Here is a 27957-nt window from a genome sequence, read left to right on the forward strand (position 1 = left end):
TAACTGACCATCTTCCTGTGTTCACTGTGTATGACTCCAATTGTAATTTTCAGGTAAAACCCCAATACTCTGCATTTAAATGAGTAAGAACCCAAAAAGCAATAGATCACCTCAATAATGACTTAACAAAACAGGACTGGTGCACTGTGTATAGGGAGAATGATGTGGATTGTGTTGTGAAAGTGTAGGAACACGGACCCACAACAGGGGGCGCAAATGAACGGACAATGGAGGAAGTCAAATAACAACACTTTACTGTTGTGAATAAGCACAACAAACACAACGGATTACAACAATAGACAAAGAAGTCAATTCACAAAAATGTGTCACGTGGGCAGGCTCGAAGATAAGAGACGTCTGTCCAAAGCAGAACCGGAACCACACGATTTCCTCCGCCACCGAACCCCGGGAATACTGGAGCCGCCAAGTCCCGAACTCCCAGGTGGCCACTGCCTCCGCGTGTCGGATCTGGTACTGCTGGCGAGGAACAAAAACAGTTAAATGTGGGTGCGTTTGCACCCAGCAACCCGTATGGCGGGAAAACCACCTCCACCTCTCGTTGGAAGAATGTCTGCTATTTAACGCACAAAAGTAACAAAGGGTTAATGTCAAAAAAGACAACACAGTCGGCTGAGTATGGTACCTTCTAGGTAGAGCGATATCTCGGCAAAGAGGTGGAGATGTCGTCCTGCTGATATACCACTGCTGATCAGATGATTGGTGACAGCTGTTGTAGGCGATAAGTGACAGCTGTCACCCCGGCTGCTCCTGTGAGGCGGCAGCGCCCTCTGGTGCCTGGAGCCCGCACTCCAGACAGGGCGCCCTCTGGTGGTGGTGGGCCAGCAGTACCTCCTCTTCAGCGGCCCACACAACAGGAACCCCCCTCAACGGGCGCCTTCTGGCGCCCAACCAGGCTTGTCCGGGTGGCGGCGGTAGAAATCGGCCAGGAGGGCCGGGTCCAGGATGAAGCTCCTCTTCACCCAGGAGCGTTCTTCGGGTTCGTACCCCTCCCAGTCCACCAAATACTGGAAGCCCCGGCCCATCCTACGGACATCCAAGAGCCGGCGCACAGTCCAAGCCGGCTCGCCATCGATGATCCGGGCAGGAGGCGGCGCCGGACCCGGAGCACAGAGGGGTGAGGTGTGATGTGGCTTTATCCGGGACACATGGAAAACAGGATGGATCCGCAGTGAGGCCGGAAGCTGCAGCCTCACTGACCTTAAGGATTTTGAAGGGACCGATGTAACGGTCCTGTAGTTTGGGGGAGTCCACTTTCAGGGGAATGTCCTTTGTGTACAACCACACCTCCTGCCCTGGCCGATACGCAGGGGCCGGGGTCCGCCGACGGTCTGCATGGGCTTTTGCCCTCGTCCGGGCCTTTAGCAAAGCAGAACGTGCGGCGCGCCACACCCGACGGCACTTCCGCAGGTGGGCCTGGACCGAAGGCACACCGACCTCTCCCTCAACCACCGGAAACAATGGGGGCTGATACCCCAGACACACCTCAAAAGGGGAGAGGCCGGTGGCTGAAGACACCTGGCTGTTATGTGCATACTCGATCCAGGCCAAATGGGTACTCCAGGCCGCCGGGTGCGCGGCCGTCACGCAGCGCAGGGCCTGTTCCACCTCCTGATTTACCCGTTCTGCTTGCCCGTTGGTCTGAGGATGATACCCGGACGAGAGACTCACCGTGGCCCCCAGTTCCCGGCAGAAGCTCCTCCAGACTTGCGAGGAGAACTGGTGACCGCGATCGGAGACGATGTCTGTTGGAATCCCATGCAGCCGGACGACGTGGTGGACCAGGAGGTCCGCTGTCTCCTGGGCAGTCGGGAGCTTCGGGAGGGCCACGAAGTGGGCCGCCTTGGAGAATCGGTCCACTATCGTGAGGATGGTGGTGTTGCCCTGGGACGGCGGGAGGCCCGTGACAAAATCCAGGCCGATGTGGGACCAGGGGCGATGAGGCACAGGCAGCGGCTGGAGCAGTCCCGATGCCCTGCGGTGGTCAGCCTTGCCCCTGGCGCAGGTGGTGCAGGCCTGGATATAATCCCGGACGTCGGCCTCCAGGGACGTCCCCCAGAAGCGCTGCCGGACAACTGCCACGGTCCTACGCACCCCTGGATGACAGGAGAACTTGGAGCCGTGACAGAAGTCCAGGACTGCAGCCCTGGCCTCTGGTGGGACGTAAAGTTTGTTCTTCGGCCCAGTTCCGGGATCCGGGCTCCGTGCCAGGGCCTCCCGGACGGTTTTCTCTACATCCCAGGTGAGGGTGGCCACGATAGCGGACTCCGGGATGATAGGTTCCGGTGGATCCGACAACTCCGTTTTGACTTTGTCTTCATGCACCCGGGACAAGGCATCCGATCTCTGGTTTTTGGTCCCGGGACGGTAGGTGATCCGGAAGTCAAAACGGCCGAAGAACAGTGACCAGCGGGCTTGCCTGGGGTTCAGCCGCTTGGCGGTCCTGATATACTCCAGGTTCTGGTGGTCAGTGAAAACCGTGAATGGCACGGACGTTCCCTCCAACAGATGTCTCCACTCTTCAAGAGCCTCTTTCACCGCAAGGAGTTCTCGATTGCCGACGTCATAGTTCTGTTGGGCCGGGGTCAACCTGCGGGAAAAATAGGCACACGGGTGAAGGACCTTATCGACCTTTCCGCTCTGAGATAGCACGGCTCCTATCCCTGAGTCCGAGGCGTCCACTTCAACCACAAACTGGTGACTAGGATCGGGCTGCACCAGAACAGGTGCAGACGAGAAGCGCCGTTTCAACTCCTTGAACGCGGCATCGCACCGATCCGACCAGGTGAAGGGAACTTTTGGAGAGGTCAGGGCTGTCAGGGGGCTAACTACCTGACTGTAGCCCTTAATGAACCTCCTGTAGAAATTAGCAAAGCCGAGGAACTGTTGCAGCTTCCTACGGCTGGTGGGTTGGGGTCAGTCTCTCACCGCCGCAACCTTGGCCGGATCAGGAGCAACGGAGTTGGGGGAGATGATAAACCCCAGGAAGGACAAAGAGGTGCGGTGAAACTCACACTTCTTGCCCTTCACAAACAGCCGGTTCTCCAACAACCGCTGCAGGACCTGACGTACATGCCGGACATGAGTCTGAGGATCCGGAGAAAAGATGAGTATATCGTCTAGATATACGAAGACGAATCGGTGCAGGAAATCCCGCAAGACATCATTAACTAATGCTTGGAACGTCACTGGGGCGTTTGTGAGGCCGAACGGCATGACCAGGTACTCAAAGTGACCTAAGGGGGTGTTGAATGCCGTCTTCCACTCGTCTCCCTTCCGGATCCGAACCAGGTGATACGCATTTCTAAGATCCAGCTTAGTGAAAATTTGGGCTCCATGCAGGGGCGTGAACACTGAATCCAACAAGGGCAACGGGTATCGATTACGAACCGTGATTTCGTTCAGCCCCCTATAATCAATGCATGGACAAAGTCCGCCGTCTTTTTTACCCACAAAAAAGAAACCTGCACCCATCGGGGAGGTGGAATTCCGGATCAACCCGGCGGCTAAAGAGTCCCGGATGTAGGTCTCCATTGATTCGCGCTCAGGTCGTGAGAGGTTGTACAGCCTGCTGGACGGGAACTCAACGCCTGGAACCAAATCAATGGCACAATCGTACGGACGGTGGGGGGGAAGGGTGAGCGCCAGATCCTTACTGAACACATCCACAAGGTCATGGTACTCCACCGGCACCGTCCCAAGATTGGGCGGGACTCTGACCTCCTCCTTAGCCTGGGAACCGGGAGGAACCGAGGAACCTAAACATACCTGATGGCAGGTCTCGCTCCACTGAACCACTACCCCGGACGGCCAATCGATCTGGGGATTGTGTTTTAACATCCAAGGGAACCCGAGAATCACACGGGAGGTGGCAGGAGTCACAAAAAACTCGATCTCCTCCCGGTGGTTTCCTGACACCACCAGAGTTACTGGTGGTGTCTTATGTGTAATTAGAGGGAGTAGGGAGCCATCTAGTGCCCGCACCTGCACAGGCGAGGTAAGCGCCACCAGAGGGAGCCCTGCCTCCCTGGCCCATCTGCTGTCTAGCAGATTCCCTTCAGAGCCCGTGTCCACCAGTGCTGGGGCCTTCAGGGTTAAATCCTCATAAAGGATTGTCACTGGGAGTCGTGTGGCAATATGGGTATGTCCCACGTGAATGTTTTGGCCCACCCCTAACCCAGTTTCTAGGGGCGGGCGTTGGTGTTTAACCGCTCGGGGCAGTTCCTCACTTGATGCTCTATTGAGCCACAAACAAAGCACGCTCCGTGGACCAGCCTCCTCTGTCTATCTGGTGGCCTAAATGTGGCCCTGCTCGTGTCCATAGCTTCATCAGCAGGGGGAGCTGTAACCACATGGAGCGTAGAGGCCGTGGAGCGTGGGGAGGGCGGAACTCGGTCGGAACCGGAAGGGAGAGGGACGGCGCGTGCCCGGCCACGCCCTTCGTCTCGTTCCCGACGGCGTTCTTCTAACCGATTGTCTAATCGTATAACGAGATCAATAAGCCCGTCTAAATCCCGCGGTTCGTCATTGGCCACCAGGTGCTCCTTCAGGACCAACGACAGTCCGTTTACGAAGGCGGCACGGAGGGCAGTGCTATTCCAGCCGGACCTCGCAGCCGCGATGCGGAAGTCGACTGCATAAGCAGCTGCGCTCCGGCGCCCCTGTCTCATTGACAGCAGCACGGCTGAAGCGGTCTCTCCTCTATTTGGGTGATCGAACACTGTTCTGAACTCCCTCACAAACCCATCATATGTCAGAAGGAGCCGTGAATTTTGCTCCCAGAGCGCTGTAGCCCAAGCGCGTGCCTCGCCGCGAAGCAGATTAATTACATAAGCTATCTTACTAGCATCAGTCGCGTACATGACGGGACGTTGTGCGAAGACGAGCGAACACTGCATAAGAAAGTCCGCGCATGTCTCCACACAACCCCCGTACGGCTCGGGAGGGCTTATGTATGCTTCAGGGGAAGGTGGGAGGGGTCGTTGAACGACCTGTGGAACGTCACTGTTGCGCACAGGATCGACAGGAGGGGGAGCCGCAGCAGCGCCCTGAGGGCGCGCTTCCACCTGCGCGGCGAGAGCCTCCACCCTGCGGTTAAGGAGGACGTTCTGCTCGGTCATTAGATTCAACCGAGCCGTAAAAGCGGTGAGGATTCGCTGCAACTCACCGATCATTCCTCCTGCAGACGCCTGTGCGCCCTGCTCTTCCATTGGCCGTTCAACAGCCGGTTGACGCCCCTCGGGGTCCATGACGTTGGCCGAGATATCCTGTTGTGAAAGTGTAGGAACACGGACCCACAACAGGGGGCGCAAATGAACGGACAATGGAGGAAGTCAAATAGCAACACTTTACTGTTGTGAATAAGCACAACAAACACAACGGATTACAACAATAGACAAAGAAGTCAATTCACAAAAATGTGTCACGTGGGCAGGCTCGAAGATAAGAGACGTCTGTCCAAAGCAGAACCGGAACCACACGATTTCCTCCGCCACCGAACCAAGTCCCGAACTCCCAGGTGGCCACTGCCTCTGCGTGTCGGATCTGGTACTGCTGGCGAGGAACAAAAACAGTTAAATGTGGGTGCGTTTGCACCCAGCAACCCGTATGGCGGGAAAACCACCTCCACCTCTCGTTGGAAGAATGTCTGCTATTTAACGCACAAAAGTAACAAAGGGTTAATGTCAAAAAAGACAACACAGTCGGCTGAGTACGGTACCTTCTAGGTAGAGCGATATCTCGGCAAAGAGGTGGAGATGTCGTCCTGCTGATATACCACTGCTGATCAGATGATTCGTGACAGCTGTTGTAGGCGATAAGTGACAGCTGTCACCCCGGCTGCTCCTGTGAGGCGGCAGCGCCCTCTGGTGCCTGGAGCCCGCACTCCAGACAGGGCGCCCTCTGGTGGTGGTGGGCCAACAGTACCTCCTCTTCAGCGGCCCACACAACAGATTGTGCCTTCAATAAATTTCTAGACATTTTCAATTCATTATATGAGATAAACTGTCCAATACGCCAAGTCAACAAAAACAGTACTGTCGCCAAAAGTCCATGGTTAACAAAAGGTCTACAAAATGCTTGTAAAAAGAAGAATACATTATACAGGCAATTTGTTAGACTAAGGACAAAAGAATCTGAACATAGATATAAATTATATAAAAACAAACTAATATAATCAGAGCCAGCAAGAAATTATATTATACCAATCTATTAAATAATAATAAAAATGACACACACCAAGAGAATCTGGGAAATTCTTAACACTATAATCAAAAATAAGGTAAGAGGTAATTCTTATCCAAATTATTTTATTGATAAGAACAAGGACATCTATAATATGTATAACATAGTTAATGGTTTTAATAACTTCTTTGTTAATATTGGACCCGACTTGGCAGCAAAAATTCCCGATGGTTGTAACAAGGAGCAGGAATCACTCATAAAAATCAGTCCAAACACAATGTTTCTCTCCAATGTTAGTGAAGCCGAAATAATAGATATTGTTAATAAATGTAAAAATAAAAAATCAACTGACTGTTATGACATAGATATGAAGCTAGTAAAAACAATAATCAAAAGCATATCAAAAACCCCTGACTCATATATGTAACTTGTCATTTCAAACTGGGACATTCCCGAACAAAATGAAGATGGCAAAAGTTATTCCACTATACAAAAATGGAAATAAAGATATCTTCACAAACTATAGACTGGTCTCTCTACTTCCACAATTTTCCAAAATTTTAGAAAAGATTTTTAACAATAGGTTAGGATCCTTTATAGAAAAAAATAACATAATTAACAAATGTCAATATGGGTGTAGGTCTGGTAGGTCAACTTCACTTGCAATAATTGAAGCAATAGAAGAGATTACAAACACCTTAGATAGTAAAAACTATATAGTTGGAATATTCATTGATTTAAAGAAAGTGTTTGACACACTTAATCACTCAATTCTACTCAATAAATTGGAAAGATATGGTATCAGGGGAGTGGCTTGGAACTGGATTCACAGGGATCCATACTGGGTCCACATTTTTTTAATCTTTATATAAATGACATATTTAATGTGTCACGATGATTAAAATTATTATTTGCAGATGATACCAATATATTCTATTCCAGTGATAATTATAGCAAACTTATCAATGTGGTAAATAGTGAATTAATTAAGCTGAAAACTTGGTTGAATATTAATAAATTATCCCTAAATATAAATAAGACTAAAGTCATGTTTTTTGGAAATCATAATGTCAATTCTAATTTACCAAAAAATATAGACGGTGTCGAAATAGGTAAAGTGTCAGAAGTCAAATTTTTAGGGATAACCATCGATAGTAAATTAAGCTGGAAGTCTCATATCAGCCACATATATAAAAAAGTTGCCAAGAATGTCTCTATTATGTACAAAGCAAAATATTTTCTGGATCATAATGCATTATATTTATTGTATTGTTCTTTAATCTCTCCTTACTTAATATATTGTATAGAAATCTGGGGTAACAATTACAAAAGTTTGCTACATCCCCTCTGTATAATCCAAAAGCGGGCAATAAGAATCATCTATAAGGTAGGATATCTTGATCACACAAATAGTCTATTTTTGCAATCCAAATTGTTGAAAATGCCAGATCTGGTTAATTTTTACACTGCACAATTATTATATAAAGCCAGCAAAAACTCATTACCCAATAATATTCTGAGTCTCCACCCAGAGAGAAGGAAGCTATAACTTGAGGGGATGTGGTAACTTTAAAGTCAAGGCAGTGAGAACTACCAGGAAAAGTTTCTGTGTGTCCGTGTATGGCATTAAGCTGTGGAATAGTTTGGAACCTCAGCTCAAGCGATGTCCTAACATCCATCAATTCAAAAAAAGATACAAAGAAATGGTTCTGTTGAAATACATGAATGAGGAGAGAGGTGCGTGATCGTCACTTCTTTTTAATTTATTTCTAGTTAATTTACCTTTGCTTTTTTGCCTTGTCAGCAATAGAAGGGGTTTCGCTAGGACACACAAACTTTCATAAAATACCTGGAATTATCCTGTACATCAATTTAATTATATATATCATAGCCATAATTGTAAAATATATTATAAAAAAAAAGAATGATAATAATAATGATAATAAAATCTCACTATATGTTTGTTAATATAATAGATGTTAACATATTTGCATAATACCTGTTATTGCCGGTGTCGTAACCATGGTCAAAAGTATTATTTTTATACATCATGATCCTGTAGTTGAAATGCTAGTCAAATAGAAATATGGTGATGATGGTAATAACTTAAAGAGAGGGGGAATCATGTATATGTATGTATGTATATATGTATGCGTATATATATGTGTATGTGTGTGTATGCGTGTGTGTATGTATGTATGTACGTATATATATATATATATGTGTGTGTGTGTGTGTGTGTGTATGTATATATGTGTATGTATAATATGTATGTATATGTGGGTGTGTATGTATGTATATATACATATATGTATATTTATGTTTACATTTATATAAATATGTACATATGTAAGTTTATTGATACATAAAAAGACTTTTCCTTTTCTTTCCTCCTTGTTTCCCCCTCTTACATCACTTACATCATTATCACCAGATCAGGGTCGGCAAGTGGGGGTCTGTTGCTCAAGGGTCTCCCCCTTCTGTCAGCAGACTCCAAAACCTTGTCTTTTAATGCAGAGCCTAGGACATTCAGCAAAGGGTGGACCTGTGTCAGGGGGTGACCCCTCTCTGGCAGCAGGTTTACAAAATACTTTGCATCTTTTAATGCACCACACACATGACAAATGGGTAAGGAGGGGAAGGGGGGAAAAAAAAAATAATGATAATGATAAATTAATAAAAAAGTTAAGGTAATTAAATTAATAAAATAATAAAATGAATGTAGCATAATTGTATATATGTATATGTATTATGTGTATACATGTGTGTATAGGTGATGTATGTGTGTATTTTGTGTATGTATGTTTGCATGTATGATGTGTATGTGTGTATATATATATATATATATATATATATATATATATATATATATATATATGTATTGAGACAGAATTACCATCGACACACGCAAGAATAGTCCTTTTAAATAGTCATTTTCTGAGTAAATGAGGGGAATTTATTGACATATGAAAATGGCTTAAGGAATGACACCAGCAATATCAATAGCAATTCAAAAAAATGGTAATAGTAATAATAGAAATAAAAAAAAAAACATTTTTGATTGACAATAATTATTGTCATTATTACTGTCTATTATGGTGGGAATTGTTTTTGTTATTATTATTATTATTATTATTATTATTATAGATACTCATCACTAATATGATATCAATTACATAGTAATAAAAAAGGAATATTGGTCACACTCGGTAGTCGTAATAACGTATGGGTATTTGGGGGTGGGATTAAATAAATTTGTCTTCATCCCACCCCTTTTTGGGTTAAGTGCGCGGGTATGTATGTGTGTATGTTTGTATCTCCTGTTCTTTTCAACCCATTGTGGGTAAATGTAGATGTCAAAGAAATGCTTATTTTGTAAAACTCAAAATAAATGATCAATCAGTCAATATGTATGTATATGTACATGTATATGTGTGTGTATATATGTATATGTAGTATGTATGTGTATATATGTATACATGTGTGTGTGCATATGTATGTATATGTGTGCGTGTATATATATATGTGTATATGTGTAGGGGTATGTATATGTATGTGTAGGTATAAATGTATGTATGTGTATATATATGTATTGTATATTTATGTGTTAGTGGGTATGTATATAGGTATATATGTGAGTGTGTATATGTGTGTGTATATATGTATATAATGTGTGTGTATGTTTGTACGTATACAGGTATATATGCACGGCCCAAGCAGAGGGTCACCCCCTAGAGCCTGGTTTGCTTGAGGTTTCTTCCTAAGAGGGAGTTTTTCCTCAACACAGTTGCCTAGTGCTTGCTCTGGGGGTCGGCAGGGTTAATATGGAGTGACTTGGGCCAAGTTTGTTGTGATTTGGCGCTTTATACATAACATACTTACACATGAATTGAAATGTAATTGAATATTGAAGTGTATGTCTGTGTTGATATGTAGTGTGTTGTGAATTTGTGTATATGTTGTTATGACTGTTATAATTGTTGGACTCATTCTAGCAGGGGTGGGCGTTGATAAGCTTTGCTTCTGCCCACACCCTTTCGGACTCACAGGCTTGTTTATATAACATTCATATTATTGGTATGTTTCTGTTCTTTCGGATTTGTGTGTGTGCCGAATAAATCCATTCATTCATTCATTCATTCATTCAAAAGTTATTGTATAAAAACAATTTTTCAGTAATGGCGGTTTTCTGGATCTAGCTTCATAACATTTGAAGCTACATCAAATCTGATGACACCTGACTGAATCAGTACAGATTCAGCTACAATTTGGTGTTAGTTGTGCATCTCTAGCTTCATTTGTCACCTCACACTGACACATTTTCTATTTTCCCTATATTTTTGCATATTCTGGATCACCAGATCCAGAATCCGGATCCGATCATTACCAAACTTTGTTGTTTGATAGAACATTTGACTATGTTACACCCTAATTTTTTTTTCAAGCTTTTCTGCCTTGTTTTTGTGGAGTTAGAAACTAGAATGTCAAAATTCCCCCTATCCCGCAATGGTGAAGAATCCTTTAAAAAATTCCTGGATCCGGATGGTGATCCGGATCACCACTAAAATTTAGTCACTTGTTCCTCTTGTCATTTCCAACCACTCCACAAAATTTAATCAAAATCCGTTCAAAACGTTTTGAGTTATCCTGCTGACAAACAGACAGACAAACAAACAAACAAACTCGACCGAAAACATAACCTCCTTGGCGGAGGTAATAAATAAATAAAAAATAAAACCCCAAACATGGTCATCATCTTTATCAAAACCAGTAAATCACAGTATTAGAAGTCACAGTTTCTTTATATTACATATTTATAAACCATTAACAGAGCTATGGCTCACCCGTATTGCCTTCACAAACATAAAACAAATGCACAAAAATAAATAAATAAAAATACTGACTTGAGCTTGTTGGGGAGGTGTCGTAACACGGACCCGCAACAGGGGGCGCAAATGAACGGACAATGGATAAGACAAAGAGTAACAATTTAATGTTGTGAAACGCACAACTGAATACAGACAAAGATAATACCAATTGAACACAAGGTGACGTGCGGGCAGGCTCGAAGATAGGAGACCTCTGGCGATCGGAGAGCCGGGACCCACACAGCTTCCACCACCAACGGCCTGAAGAACACCGGAGCCGCCAAGTCCTGAGTCCCCAGGTGGTCACCGTCTTCTGTTGCAGACCCTGGTACTGCTGGCAGAAGATGAAAAAACAGTTAATGGTGAGTGTGTATCCACACACCCAGTAATCCTTTTTCTACAGATCTTCAAGGAGGGAAAACCTCCACCTCCGGACATAATTTCACCCGTGCAGCTCCTGTTAGTCTCTTCCCTGGATGGAGTAAGAGGCGAAGAACGTCGCACTCCCACTATCCGCCAATCCAGCTTCAGACTCAATCCACAGGAATACGGCTGCACACAGAACAATGTTAGATACAACGATAATTCAGCAGAGAAGGTTACCTTCACGGTAGTTGATTTCTCGGCGAGGAGGTGGAGTAATGATCCGGCTTTTATAGAGATGCAGGTGATTGGTGACAGCTGGTGTAAATGAGTGACAGCTGTCACTCTCTGTCTCGGCGCCCTCTCATGCTTGAAGCCCGCACTCTAAGGAATCCCGGATGTAGGTCTCCATCGATTCGCGTTCCGGACGTGAGAGGTTGTACAATCTACTGGACGGGTACTCAGTGCCCGGAATCAAATCGATGGCACAATCGTACGGTCGGTGCGGAGGAAGAGTGAGTGCCAGATCTTTGCTGAAGACGTCAGCAAGATCGTGGTACACCTCGGGCACCGGCGTCAGATTGGGGGGGACTTTGACCTCCTCTTTAGCTGTGATTCCGGGTGGAACTGAGGATCCAAGACACTCCCGGTGGCAGGTTTCGCTCCACTGCGTCACCACCCCAGACGGCCAATCAATCCGGGGATTGTGCTTCACCATCCATGGAAATCCCAGAATCACTCGGGAGGTAGAAGGTGTCACAAAAAACACGATCTCCTCCCTGTGATTCCCAGACACAACCAAGGTCACTGGCTGTGTCTGATGTGTAATTAACGGGAGTAGAGTGCCATCTAGTGCTCGCACCTTCAATGGTGAAGGCAGAGCCACCAGAGGAAGCCCTACTTCCTTGGCCCATCTGCTATCCAGCAGATTCCCTTCTGACCCCGTGTCTACCAGTGCTGGGGCGTGAAGGGTTAAATCCCCACTCAGGATTGTTACTGGGATTCGTGCAGATTTATGGGTTTTCCCCGTGTACATATTATGACCCACCCTTAACCCAGTTCCTAAGGATGGGCGTTGGAGTTTGATCGTTTGGGGCAGTCTTTTAACCTGTGCTCACAAGAGCCACAGAAAAAACACTCCCCGCGGGCCAGCCTCCTTTGTCTGATATTTGATTTTAATTTGGCCCTGCTCGTGTCCATAGCTTCGTCAGCAGGGGGAGCTGTTGCCACACGGAGCCCTCTGGCAGTGGAACGTGGGGAAGACGACACCCTTTCGGACCCGGAGGAGAGAGGGACGGCTTGAGCCCGACCACGCCCCCCGGCCTGCTCCCGACGGTGTTCATTCAACCGGTTGTCTAAGCGTATAACCAAATTGATAAGCCCGTCGAAGTCTTGCGGTTCCTCCTTAGCCAGTAAATGCTCCTTCAGAACTGGAGACAGTCCATTTATGAAGGCGGCGCGGAGCGCAACATTATTCCAGCCGGACCTCGCAGCCGCGATGCGGAAGTCGACTGCATAATCAGCTGCGCTTCGGCGCCCCTGTCTCATTGACAGCAGCACGCTCGAGGCGGTCTCGCCTCTGTTGGGATGATCAAACACCTGTTTGAATTCCCGTACAAACCCAGCGTATGACGTCAGGAGCCACGAATTCTGTTCCCAAAGCGCCGTAGCCCAGGCGCGTGCCTCACCTTGAAGCAAATTAATCACATAAGCCACCCGGCTGGCATCTGATGCGTACATAACTGGACGCTGTGCAAAAACGAGCGAACACTGCATTAAGAAGTCTGCGCACGTTTCGACACAGCCTCCGTACGGTTCTGGAGGGCTTATGTAAGCTTCAGGGGACGGTGGGGGGGTTTGTTGAACGGCCAGTGGAACATCTATCTGTGGCCCAGAGCCAGCAGGAGGAGTCACTGCAGCAGCGCTCGAGTCGCGCGCTTCCACTCTGGCGGTGAGAGCCTCCACCCTCCGATTGAGGACTGCATTCTGCTCGGTTACCAGATTTAACTGAGCAGTGAAAGCGGTAAGGATTTGCTGCAGATCACTTACCACGCCTCCTGCTGACGCCTGCGCTCCTTGTTCTCCCATTGGCTGTTCAAGCTGTGGTTGACGCCCCTCGGGATCCATGACGAATGGCCGAGAAATCCTGTTGGGGAGGTGTCGTAACACGGACCCGCAACAGGGGGCGCAAATGAACGGACAATGGATAAGACAAAGAGTAACAATTTAATGTTGTGAAACGCACAACTGAATACAGACAAAGATAATGCCAATTGAACACAAGGTGACGTGCGGGCAGGCTCGAAGATAGGAGACCTCTGGCGATCGGAGAGCCGGGACCCACACAGCTTCCACCACCAACGGCCTGAAGAACACCGGAGCCGCCAAGTCCTGAGTCCCCAGGTGGTCACCGTCTTCTGTTGCAGACCCTGGTACTGCTGGCAGAAGATGAAAAAACAGTTAATGGTGAGTGTGTATCCACACACCCAGTAATCCTTTTTCTACAGATCTTCAAGGAGGGAAAACCTCCACCTCCAGACACAATTTCACCCGTGCAGCTCCTGTTAGTCTCTTCCCTGGATGGAGTAAGAGGCGAAGAACGTCGCACTCCCACTATCCGCCAATTGAGCTTCAGACTCAATCCACAGGAATACGGCTGCACACAGAACAATGTTAGATACAACGATAATTCAGCAGAGAAGGTTACCTTCACTGTAGTTGATTTCTCGGCGAGGAGGTGGAGTAATGATCCGGCTTTTATAGAGATGCAGGTGATTGGTGACAGCTGGTGTAAATGAGTGACAGCTGTCACTCTCTGTCTCGGCGCCCTCTCATGCTTGAAGCCCGCACTCCAAGCAGGGCGCCGACTGGTGGTGATGGGCCAGCAGTACCTCCTCTTCAGCGGCCCACACAACAGAGCTGCTTACATACCATTTTTGTCCACAGTGTTACCTCTTGTCTTCTTACCAGCGCTTGTGGGCTTTGACCTGTGAACTGGAAGTGTTAGCTAATTTTTGACAGTTAAATGTACTCACTTCACCATCAAAAAAAAAAAACGTTAGCGGACTGAAAGCTAGCGGAACTAAATTTATGATCATTTTCAAAGTTAGCTGAAAAGCTAACCGCTAACGAAAACATTAGCTTTTCTAATTAGCGGGTAGCGGATTAGCGGAACTGTACCCACCACTGGTCACAGGTAAAATGTGAAGAGAAAAACGTCATGAAAACTTCTTTTTTTTTAAACGATGTGTTTGGGTCATGAAATTAATTTTACAGTGGGCTTTGTATAAACTTTAATGGAAAAAAAAATGTAATTTTGAGTGGGCGTTTAACCAACTTTCCTCAAAAAAGGGGCTGGGCTGATGCTCAGCCGTGGGCACTCTGACACGTGGACACAGTAAAGGGATACAGTAAATACTTTCTCTTTTGTATTTCAGTAACAGCTCAGAAAATGGTTCCATAAAAGAGATAAACTTAAGACTAGGAATTACAGTTTATCTGTCAGTTTTTATTGTTTTTTATTTATTATTTTTAATGATGTTTGCATAATCTGACTGTCACATCTAAAACAGTCCAGTCGTCAGCCTGGGACGGATTACAATCTAGCGGGTCATGCACAGTCCTTTTTTTTTTTTTTTTTTTACGGTTTATTTTCCTGGTTGAAGAACTCTCTGCAGTATTTGATCAAAATCTGCCGAGTGCCACCGACGGACAGACAGGTGACATCACATGACCTCCATCCTCCTCTGTCAGCTGGTGTCAGTAATTATCTTGGACCTGTACTCAGATCCACCTAAAAATCTAACAGACTTTCGCTTGACCCCAGATATAACCCTCCACCTCACTTCACTGAAATCTGCTCCCGCTGACACGTCTTCGTGATCTCGTTGTGTGTTCACTGTCGCAGTTGACAGTGAATTAGTTTTCTGGTTGCGTGAGGTCCTGGACATCCTGTGGCGATGGCACGGCGTCTGTTTGAGCAGATGTGAGACCCAGTCAGATCTGCTCACATTCTGCTGAGCTGGCCGGATTTGTGGGAGCCGGTCAGCTGCACTGGCCAGAGAGGCTCATGGGAAGCTCCTCCCACAGCAGGGTCACTGATCACACCAAACAGGTTGGATCAGAAGATGCCCGGCTTTGATTGGAGAGGAGTTTTTGGTACCCTGATGTGAGGTGTCAGTATTGATCCTAAAACGCTGCCAAGCTTTTGAGAGTTTTGTGAGCTGAGTGTTACCACAAGTCTTATTTCACATGGTCAGGGTTTTCCTTCTGTTTGCTTACAGTAAACAGCGTGACGAGTGGTAATAAAAGATCCATCAGTCACACGGGCACAGCTGTAAGTCCCCGTCATCGACTGTACTGTCCCGGGGTGGGCAAAGCCTCCACCTGCACCCTGTAACGTGTACTGAGTGGGTGAAAGAAGGCGCCCCCCCCCAGGTGGTGATAACAAAATAACATAAAAATAATTAATACGTCTTGCAAGTCTCCAAAATAAAAACACAGATAATGAAGATAAAGTTTACATAAGTGAAATTTGATCAAGCACGTTTGTTCTGCTCCACTCGGCAGCATCTCCAAAACACAAAGACCAGTTCCAATTGAGAATATATATATATATATATATATATATATATATATATATATATATATATATATATATATATATATATATATATATATATGCATAAAATAAGTAAAACTGTAAAGAGCAGCTTAGATCGAAGGTCCTGTTAAATTATCGAGCATTGAAAAAGCTTCAAGTAGACGGTCAGCTTTAATTTGACATTAAATCCATCAAAATCAGGTGAACAGTTTTAGGACTCCAGCAGCTTTTGGGTAGTTCCTCAGAAAATCTGTTGCTGAATATTTGACGTCCTGCATCCTCCTTAAAAAAAACTGTTCTTTTGGATTTTCTGATGCTTAAAACAGATTTTTAATCCCAAAATAAATAGTTTTAAATCTGTAGCAAAGTAAGGGGTTAGTGTGTGTTTTTACTGAGCTGTCAGCGCAGCACTAACAAAAAGCTGATTTTCCTGTCAAAGCCAAACCGTTCTGTGAATTTGCACTCTTCTGTGCACAATCACTGAAACAGCTCCCAGCACTGTCGCATGATGTCATCAAACATTGCAGTCTAAGCTCTGTGGATTTTAGCCTTGAGAGTCGCACATGCTGCAGCTTCAAGTGGGTTAATGTCTGGCAGCTTTGTTCCATCGGACTGCTCGTCTTTCTGTCATCCTCTTCACTCACCCACCCACCTTCTCTCCCTTCCCTCCCAATCGTGTTCTCCACAGCGGGCTATTGCAGTAAGGCACCATCATGGAGGCTGGATGTGTGGTTGCCGCGGTGATGGAGAATGCTGCCTCAGGACCCCAGGGAGAACCAGGAAGTGGTGACGTCCTTGAGGGGTGAGTTACTCTCCTTTGCACATTTGTCAGCTGACCAGGATTAGCAGAAACCATACGGATGTGGATGAAGAGTGTCTACATTTATGTGCATGCATTGTCATTTACACATGTACATTTGTGGGCATGCACAGTCATTTACACGTGTACATTTATGTGCATGCACGGCCATTTAATGTGTATATTTATGTGCATGTCTTACCTTTTGATACAAGTACTGTATGTGCATGCACGTTCATTTGCACATGTGCATTTACGTGCATGCATGATCATTTAACGTGTATATTTATGTGCATGTACTACCATTTGAAACGTATAGTTTTATGTGCATGCACAGTCATTTAGCGTGAAGTGTATAAGTATACACGGTCATTTGACACAGATGTATTTATGATTATGCACAGTCATTTAGCATGTAGTGTGTGTGGATGTGCAGCCATTTAACACGTGTACTGTGTGTGCATGCACAGCCATCTAACATGTACTGTATGAGTATGTGCGGTTATTTGCATGTTCACAGTTTATGCCTGCACAGTCATTTAGCATATGTACTGTATGTGCATGCACAACCATTTAACACGTGTACATTCATGTGCAAGCACAGTTATTTAACACGTACATTTATGTGCATGCATGGCTATTTAACATATACATATTTGTGAGGGTGCATGGTCAGTAACGTGGTTTGTAAGTGCAGCTACAGCCGTTCATATATGTATGTCTCTTTGCATGCATGACCATTTGCACATTGATTGTATATGTATCTGTATGCTGTCATATGGATTTGCATAATTGCATTTCTGTCATTGCATCTGTGTAGGGTTCCTAAGACTTGGACACGATCCTGTGTTGTGACAGAATAAATTGTAACAGTGCACATTAAAGTGCATCATTACGCTGTTCAACACAGTTCAAAATACTTCTAACTGCACTGTATGAAAAAATCTTTAAAGGACATGTCGCACGTTATTTAACGTCTAAATTAGCAACAGAACATCAAAGTATTCATGATTGTAAGTCTATCTGCACAAATGTGGTAATAATTAATGGTCACTGATGTATTTTATTGCTAATTAATCCTCTTCCTCTGAGAGTTAAGCCCCTTTCACACCGGACCTGCATAGAGTTGCATTGTGCTGCCTATCTAGTACGCAAGAATGGATGCATGTTGCACGCAGGGGAGAAACTTGGCCTGCCTCTTCTTCTTCTGTGGTTTTGAAGCTTCACTGCCAGCAAAGTGCAGCAGAGTACAGTGGGATGAATAAAATCTAGCAAGGCAGGTATGTACTGATGAAAAACCTAAGAAAGATTTTTCGCCGAACTGGCGTAGGGACTCCTTTGAGTCCCTCAGTGTATTGCCACATTGGGCTGCATAGGCTTAGTGGGAAAGGGGCATTAGCAGGTGTCTGATTTGGCATTTCTTGGTGCGTGACGTACATTTTAGAAAAAGCAGAAACATCCTGGTGGCCGACAGAGTGAAACGAATGCTGCTACATCTCATAACAAAGCTTCTGAGCTTTCATTCGAAAGTGAAGGTTCAGATTTACAGAGGATGTACAGAGAGGAGATGACACACTACACCCCAAAGCTCTTAATTTTTTGAGAGTCTGTTGGATTTTTGAAACCTAATGTGTGGTGACCCTGCTGTCTGTGTCGCAGGATGCTGTTTTACTGCTGCTTTGAACATGGATGCGGAATGTCTCCACAACAGTGTTTTAACAGTTTGCCTGAACACGCAGATATATTTCTTACATTAGAAAAAGTCAGAATACATTATTTTCAGGAGATAATGGACTTTCTGTGTAATATGCATTTTTTACAGCAGCCTTATCAGTAAATTTTGTGAAATATCAGTTTGTGAGTAAAACACCTGATCTCGCAATATTAAGGAGAAGGCACTCAGAGTGTGTGTACATATGTCAATGCAAGTATTATTTAGAAAGTTCTTTGAAGGCTGTATAACTCTTCTCATCTGGGCAGGGGTGTATTATTAGTCCTACTTGATTGTTTATCCACCCACCCAAGATTACAGAAAATTTCTCAAAATCTTACATTTGGAATTCATTAAAAACAGCTCTTCTCTGCACATAATCTGGCACTTTTTTATTATTTGATATTTTGTGTTTAGACAGACAGGATCCTACAGTAGTGGGTTTAACACGGTTTTGTCTCTATCCCTTTATTTAGATTCACAACCAGATTTGTTGGTTTCTGTCCAAGGATACATCAATCATTTAAAAAAAAAATTTTGGTGTTAATTCTTCCAATAATTTTTTGTAACTTCACATTTTTTGTTCCTCATCTGTAACATTTAATGCTTAATACAGATTTAGCCTGAAATCTTTAAGACATTCTGTGAAAAATCAGTTGAATAGGTTGTGAATGATCCTGATTATATCCCACTAAGAAAACGGCAGCGAGCTCGGCTGCTGTACAGGTTTTCAGTTTGTGTCAGTATTTCTGTCCTGTGTGGATCACATGTGTCGATGTTCTTGGCCTCGAGTCCTGATCCGACTGGACTGAATCACAGTGACAAATCCATGCGCCTCTCTCTGTCTCTTTGTTCCCAAAAGTTGACCTCACCCTCCACTTCCTGCTCCACTGAGTCACATTTAAGTGACGGTTTTCTGAAGCACTCCCTTGTTGTGTCTTTCCTTTGTGTGTCTGTCTGAATAGAATAAATGCCATCATGGTGTTTTGTTGACCTGCCAGAGAATTTGTTCCCATGTTGCACTGTTTGGGATTGATGAGTTAGTCAGGTTCACAAGTACTTGAACAGTGGCAGTTTTATAATTGTGGCTCTGTGCACCACCATACTGGATTTTAAATGAAAACATTAAGATGTGCTGATAGAGACGACTTTGAGCTTCAGTTCAAGGGGTTTTACACACATTTTGTATCAACAGCCACTCTATATTCAGAGTTCACATAAGTAATGAGACAAACTAAATATAAGGATGATTTTGAACACGTCATAGTTATCAAAGTAGATAAGTGAAGGAAGCCACCAAGGCACCTGTAACAACCGTGAAAGAGGTACAGGCTGTGTTGGGAGAAATGTTGCGCAGTGCAACGTTCATCTGTCGCATCACCAGTCAACAGCTTCGTGTTGGAGTGGAACAGAGAAGAATTATCTTAAAGAGATCTGATATTTCAGCAAATGTTTGCCAGAAGACACATAGGAGATTTGAGCCTCAATCTGATCTATTTTTTGTATCAAAGTCTTTCTGTTACATTCCACCACAAAGGTGTGGCTGGTGGAGAAATCCCCCCACACCCTCCTAAAAAACAAAAGTTGCACTTTGCCCAGTTTCTCCAATCACAGTCACAGAAGCCTATGCCCACTTCAGAGTTGTCATAGCTGTCTTAGCAGCTTCCCTCACTAGTCTCTTTCAGTCTCCCAGCATTTGAGAACTGCCTACTCCAGACAGATTTACTGTACAGTACAATAGTGTTTGTAATTAGGGATCTATACCAGGTCACGGTATTATTGAAGCACCAGCACAAGACGTTCGATACACGTACCGGCAATACCCATATTTTTGATATATTAGGGCTGGATGTGGTGAGCAGTTTGCATCGTCTCACTGTGTCTCATACTGTGGTGGTGATGCAACAAACAAAAGCAGCATACCTGCAGTGAGTTTTAGAAACATATTTACACTTTTTTCCCTTTCAAATAATCAGAAAGTCTATGTGCATCCTTTGGATGTGTTAGCAGGAAGCCGGTGCAGCAACTAAAAACAACAGCAGCACACACACAGTGAGTTAAAAAATTGTTGTTGTTTTTTTTCAAATATACAGTCAATTTCTGAGGATGGCACAAGTGATAAAAGCATGAATAGAACTTTCTTACCCGTTAATAAAGTAGCGCTTCCAAAATAAATACACAACTTATCCATTCTTCCTGCTTACAAACTGTGCAGGGCAGGCCAGGGGTGTAGCCAGAGCGAAAGAGAACAGATTCCCCCCCAAACACCCATAGAGGAAAGGTTCACTTTTATAATTATTATTACTAACATTATTACTAATATTATTACTAATAAATATAGTTAAGCAAATAAGATGTTTAATGAATATTACTCTGTGCCTTAATTTTACTATAATTTGACACGAAGTGGAATTGATGAGCTACGTAAATATGTTTACTTAATGTAGCTTTTTTACACTAGCTTTTTAAACTAGTTTTTTTAAAGTAATGTCTAAACTACAGCACAACTTGGTCTGGTTGGGGCTCTGTCTTTAAAATCAGGTCAGTTCAGGATATTGAAACCATAAATATGAAAATGATTAAGGCTGTTGGGGTTCGTAATCTTATCAAACAGACATGTGTGATGTCAATTTAGGATAGGATAAAGAAAAAAAAGGTGAAAATGTGCAAAACAAACTACTAATACGACACGCATTAAACACTATAAAGTTTTAAAAATTGAATTACACACTAACGCCACACACTACAAATTATGCATGCATTTAAATAAAATTTCTCTAAGCCCTGCTTAGAACATTAATGTATTGATATTGTGATTTATGTCAAGTATCACCGGTCCAGTGATACGTATCGTATTGAAGTTTAAGAAATGATATAGACTCCTAATGATAATATGAAAAATGAAGTCCAAGACATATTCAGTGACTTGGAAATGTTCATCTATCTGTCTTCTGACTTGTCTCCAGAAAACTGTAAAACTTCAAATTTAATCTGTAATGACTTATTGGCTGTGAAAATGGAAGGACTGTGCATAAAAATTAATAATAATAATTTCTAAATGGTTACTGTGATATTTTTTGTCAGACTATTTAAATTAAACCTGAAAATCAACTCGACAAGAACATCTCCACTGTGTTGGTTCACAGTCACAAATTATCATCAACGTCCAAATACTTGTGGACCTGACTGTTTGCTGGTTGTGAATATAAAACATTCAAACATGCTGCTGCAGTGTCAGGATTTAGTTGCTCACTTGCTCTCTCTGGTGTATTTTTTTAAAAGTGCAGCCCTTAAAAACCTGAGGCGACAATCATGACATTAGTACTTGTGTTTTTTTTTGTTTGTTTTTGTTTTTTTAATCTTTGCTGTGATGACTGACGTCTTTCTGCAGAGACGTGTTTCCATCTGCTGACCTCGACAGAGACGATGCCCTACCTCAAGCTGCCAGCGTTAATCCTTCAGGAGACAAACAGCAGACATCCACTGCCATGGTAAATGCCGCCTGCCGCCATTCAACAAAACACAAACACACCACATATCTGAGAGTTAAAGCAGTCAGATGATCCACCTCTTCAGCGCGCTGATGTAGGTCAGCGTTATCTCACCAAAAATACTCCGTAGACAAAAACAAGGTTTTCAGGTCTCTAATGCCGCACTCACATTACAGGCTGGAGTGACCCAGACTGAAGCTGGTCTTTTTTGTCTGGAAGTTCACGTTCATGTGTGTATGTGAGCTGGATTTGATGTCAAATAAGCAAAAGGTGGTTTTGAAGAAAAATCAGTTTCGGTAGTTTCCGCATTTTCACTCCACACAAAGCATTTCATTTCATTTCATTTATTTATTTATTTCATTCATTTAAAAGAAAAAAAAAAAAACAGAAAAGCAGAAATAAAGCATCTCCATTACCAGAATGAAAAGGAGCAGAGAGAAGAACAAGTCTTATATTTTCTGCCCCTTTTTACAATACAATCTTTCAATATCCAGCGTCATTTTTCAACATTATTTAACAGATTGTATTTCTTTAACTTGTCACATACCACTGACTTATTTCATAATTATGACCATTATTAAATAGATTACATCTCTGACAGGTTACATTTTTAAACTTAAAACATTTTATACATTATTAACAAATTACTTTTTTTTTTTTTTTTACTTCCTTACAGCCCACTAACTTATTTTATAGTTTCATACTTACTTAATACATCTAGTTTAATACGTTTTTTAAATAATTTAAGTGACCTTAATTCTTTAATTTCTTTGTTGAGATTATTCCATAATTTTACACCATTTACTGCAATACTCCGTTCTTTTACTTTGGTTCTGTATCTTGGTTTTCTAAAGACTTCTATTCCTTTCAGTTTATAACTACTTACTCTTTTCTCAAACATATTTTGAATGTTTGTTGGTAAAGCATTTTTATTAGCTTGGTACATTGTTTGTAATATTTTCAAATCGACCAGATCACGGAATTTAAGTACCCTGTACTTAATGAACAATGGATTGGATGGATCTCTAAAACCACTGTTGCTAATCACCCTTAAAGCCCTTTTCTGCAGAATAAACAAAGGTTGTATATAAGTTGTATATGTTGATCCCCACATTTCTACACAATAAGTTAAATATGGGAAAATCAATGAATTGTACAATGTTAATAAACCATAACTATTTAATGAATACTTTACTTTATGCAAAACAGCAATGGCTTTCGCTATTTTTCCTTTTATGTAATTTATGTGTGACTTCCATGTAAGATCTTCATCAATTATGACTCCTAAAAATTTAATTTCTTTTACCCTTTGTATATCCATTCCATCTATTTGTAATGACACGTTATTTTTTTTTGCTCTGTCATTAAACAATATGAAATTTGTCTTATTAATATTTAGTGACAGTCTGTTTATATCAAACCAATGCTTAACCTTTTCCAATTCTGTTTTTATCACTTGTGCTACTTCCTGTATATCTGATCCAGCGTAAAACAGCGTTGTATCATCAGCAAATAAAATGCTACCAAGCACATTAGATACATTCACAAAATCATTGATATACTAAATAAACAGCTTGGGTCCAAGTACTGATCCTTGTGGTACTCCATAAGCAATATTACACAATTCTGATTTGATATTATTTGTCTGAACAAACTGTTTTCTGTTTTCTAAGTAGCTTTTTACCCACTGATGTGCAATACCTCTTATTCCATATTGTTGTAACTTGTGAAGCAATCTTGAGTGGTCAATAACATCAAAAGCTTTTTTCAAGTCAATAAAAATACTTACAAAATAATCCTTATTTTCTATTGTTGTTGATATTTTCTCTATTAATTCCATAATTGCCATAGCTGTCGAATGTTTTGTTCTGAATCCATACTGAGCATTATTTAAAATATGATGTTTCTCAGTGAATTTATCCAACCTTGTCACAAAAACTTTTTCCATAATTTTAGAAAACTGTGGAAGCAATGATACTGGCCTGTAATTAGAGAATTTATGTTTGTCTCCATTTTTATATAATGGGACTACCTTGGCAGTTTTCATTTCATCTGGAAAAATCCCTGTTGACAGAGACAGATTGCAAATATAAGTAAATGGTTCAATAACAGTTTCTATTATACTTTTTACAGTCATCATGTCTAAATCTTCATGGTCAGTTGATCTTTTGCTTACACAGTTTTTTACAATATTTCTTATTTCATCTTTTTCCACATTGTCCAGGAAAATACTATTGACTGTATTTACAAGTGTATGTAATGTATCTTCTACTATTGGTTTATAATGTATCTTCTACTATTGGTTTGTTTCCCACCAGACTTGATCCTACATTTGAAAAATAATCATTAAACCCATTTGCCACTTCTTTTATGTCATATATCTCTTTATTTTCTTTGACAAAGTAATTTGGAAAAGTTGCTTTCGCTCCATCACTTTCAATCACACTTTTTATAATTCCCCATGTTGCCCTCATATTATCTTTACTCTTATTTAATTGTTCACTATGATAATCTTTTTTTTGTTTCCTAATTATTGTCAATAGTTTATTTTTATATTTTTTGTATCTGTGTTCTGTTTCCTTTGTTTGCATTTTTAAAAAGCACCTGTATAAATAGTTTTTCTTTGCACAAGCATTTTTTATTCCCTTTGTCAGCCATGGTTTATTTACTCTTTTCTTACTAATTTCTATTAATTTACAGTTTTTATTATATGATTTCATCAATATTTTCATAAATGAGTTATATGCTACATTAACATCACTGACATAAACTTCTTCCCAATTTTGATTTTTAAGATCATATTTTAATGCCTCTAAGGCTTTTACTGACTTGTCTCTTTTAAAGTTCATAACAGTTTTTTTCTTGTACCTATTTTTATATTTAAATATTGAAAAGACTGGTAAATGATCACTAACATCTGTCATCAAGATCCCATTCCTGATAATTTCATCTGTTCTATTTGTAAATATATTGTCAGTTACCGTTGCACTTTGCGATGTGATTCTGGTTGGTTTTGTTATCAAGTGGAATAACCCCAAACTATACATTGAATTCACAAAATCACTTATTCTTTGGCAACTGGAGCTCTCTATGTTAATGTTAAAGTCTCCACATATAAAAAGCGTTTTGTTTTTTATTTGATGGAATAACTCTATTATTCTATCTGTAAATTTCACAACACAAGTGTCTGGTGCTCTGTATACACAACTGATTAAAATATTTTTAGATGTTTCATGTACAAGTTCCACTGTTACAATTTCTATGATGTCATCCACAGTTGTCATTTCTTCTACAATTGTACATATCAGATCTGCCTTTATGTACAGAGCAACACCACCGCCCCTTTTATCTCTTCTGTTCACAAAATACAGCTCATATCCCTCTATTTGAACATCAGCCATGAGATCATCATTAAGCCAATTTCAAGGGTGATTTACTTAATGTTTGTGTGTGTAGAAACATGCGCAAACACCATTGCACTTGCAAGTACCTGCTCACTGTGTTATTAATAAGGTTGGGTATGGAAAGCCGGTTCTTTTTGAGAATCATTAAGAAATGATTCGATCCACCGGCATCCATAGCCTTTTTGCTTAGCGATTCCCTTATCGGTCCTTCAGAGCAGCCTTGTTTTTGGGGGTGTTTATCTGGAAAATGATCATTTCTCTACGTTGATTACAGACCCTGCAACGGGTCTGTAATCAACCACTTCTGCAGCGGCTCTGCTTGAAGCTTGAAGCAACGAAGCAGTGCTCCGACCAGCTGCTTCATTGGTTCTCTGTTTCACTGCTTTTCAGAAGACACAAATCCGCTTCTTAACCCCTCTCAAAGCCATTTAAAAATGTCAATCATGAAATGCATTTGTGTGGATTAAAGTCACTAACTGGGACTCTTGTCTGGTTGCGGGCGAGAAACGAGAATCATCCTCTGTTCTGTTCGCACAGCTCAAAATGCTGCGCAGCTATCTGCCAAGTCAAGTTAGAATTCGGTCAGAATTAATAAGTTCAAAGCGAATCACTGTTTTAAATCAAATGACACTTCTTTCCAAACGTTGTAATACAAACCATAAACTACAATCGACCAAAGTGTTTTTTTCCTCCCAAAAAGAGACCACCTGCGTTTCTTATGAATTTCATTGATGCTGACTTGGTTGTAATTTTTGTACATTTGTGTCATTAATATCTGAAAGGAAATGCTTTTGACAAAAACTACAGAATTAGTTTATTTTTATTTATGTCCTTGTGACCAATTTATATTTATTTACTTTAAGACTCAAAATATTGTTGACATAAAAAACCTGTAAAGCCTAGTTTTAGTACACAGAAAATTTACGGGAGGTATTGATAAGGGAATCGTTAAGGAATCGGATCGATAAGTGGAATCGATAATGGCATCGGTATTTAGAAAATCTTATCAATACCCATCCCTAGTTATTAAAGGCATGCAACGAGGATAGTGTGTCAAATGTGCATAATAGCACGCATTGTCCATTTAGCATGTTTGCTTTCATGGATATGCAATTTAGGGTTTGTCCACCCAAGTGTGCAAAATTCAAGGAGGAAACATGCAAATAGGTGATGTTTGCACACGCAACTTGATTTATAAAAGTCAAAATTAAATTTTGCAGGTGCTGATAGCATCTGTATTGTGTGACTTTGAAACCTTGACATTAACTGATTGTGGTTGACAGACTGCTGCTCCAGTACAGAGGCTGCACAGAATAAACAAAAAAAAAATGTCATTATAAGTGGTGGGTATATGTAACTTCAATCTGTGCTTGTTTCTTGAAGAATTAATTTCTCCATGCATAACAGGTGGCCAAAAACAGATGCCCAGAGTCTGTGTGGGACATCACAGCTGTGTGCACAGGATGCACAGAGCAAGAAGACACTCACACACTGGCTATTACAACAAAGAAACAAAAAAACAGTCTCCTGTTTCAGATGTTTAATTCTTGTTCCATCCATGGAATTTTAGCAAACTGGTGATTAATTATGTTGGGTTCTGCTGGGGGCAAGTTTGCTAAAATACCATGAATTGAACAAGAATTAAATGTCAGGAATATATATATATATATTTTAATTTCTATCACCTGAATGAACTCAGTTATGTGGCAGAGTTTGTGCATAACAAAGGTGCATAGCTGCCAGTGGCTAAGTTAATGTCATTTTGTGCTTAAGACCATTAATGCACAAAATCGTTATACTCTTTATGTGGTATCACCACCCGCTGTGTAACCAACCCGCTGTGTAATTGCTCTTCAGAAAACTGTCTCCACCCCAACATGTAGACGTTTGGGTTGATTTGTTCAATTTAGCACTCGTTATCTGGGGACTCGGTGCAGGGGTGGTGGCCAAGTGGTTAATGCGCTTGGTTTCAGTGCAGAAGGTTCCGGGTTCAAATCCCACCCCTGCCACATTTCTCCATGTAATGTGGAGTTGCGTCAGGAACGGCATCCGGCGTAAAACCTGTGCCAATTCAACGTGCAGATCCACCTTGGATTTGCTGTGGCGACCCCGAGTGCAAACAAGGGAGCAGCCGAAGGGACTTACTATCTGGGGACTCGGTAAACCAGGTCCTTCGTCTGTGTCACATTGAGCCAAAATAACCACATTGAGGTCACTTCATCCTGTAATGTGAATGTTTCTGTTGTTGCTCCTTTAAATGTAAGCTGCTGCTGGAGCAAAGAAGGAGCAGCGTAACCTCTGAAAACTGGGTGTGTCGTACAGAATGCAGCCTGGATCGGTGGGCGTGTCTCATCGTTTTATGACAGCCGAATTTAGTTTGCAGATTTTTTTTTTTTTTTTGTCCACGGGTACAAACAGAGGTTATTATTGAGGTTATTTAACATGAAACTCCAACTTGATAAATTCGACACGACCTCTTTAACTCCATTTTAAAGGTGTATTTCTTTAAATTCTGCA

The 27957-nt window shown here is 42.3% G+C and overlaps 1 protein-coding gene across 3 annotated transcripts in view; it reads left to right on the forward strand.

Annotated features, from left to right (window-relative positions):
- Window positions 1-27957, forward strand: part of arhgap32a (Rho GTPase activating protein 32a) — a 109149-nt gene that overhangs the window by 17739 nt on the left and 63453 nt on the right. The window contains exons 2-3 of one of the 3 annotated variants that reach the window (XM_034169133.1): window positions 16724-16837; window positions 21937-22036. In XM_034169133.1, coding sequence (XP_034025024.1) covers window positions 16749-16837; window positions 21937-22036 — 189 coding nt within the window. In that variant the 5' untranslated portion in view covers window positions 16724-16748. Of the gene's footprint in view, window positions 1-16692; window positions 16838-21936; window positions 22037-27957 lie in introns of those variants that run through there. The other 2 variants (XM_034169134.1, XM_034169132.1) reach the window with 2 other exon arrangements.

The sequence above is a fragment of the Thalassophryne amazonica genome, chromosome 4, assembly GCF_902500255.1.
Source record: "Thalassophryne amazonica chromosome 4, fThaAma1.1, whole genome shotgun sequence".
NCBI lineage: Eukaryota > Metazoa > Chordata > Actinopteri > Batrachoidiformes > Batrachoididae > Thalassophryne > Thalassophryne amazonica.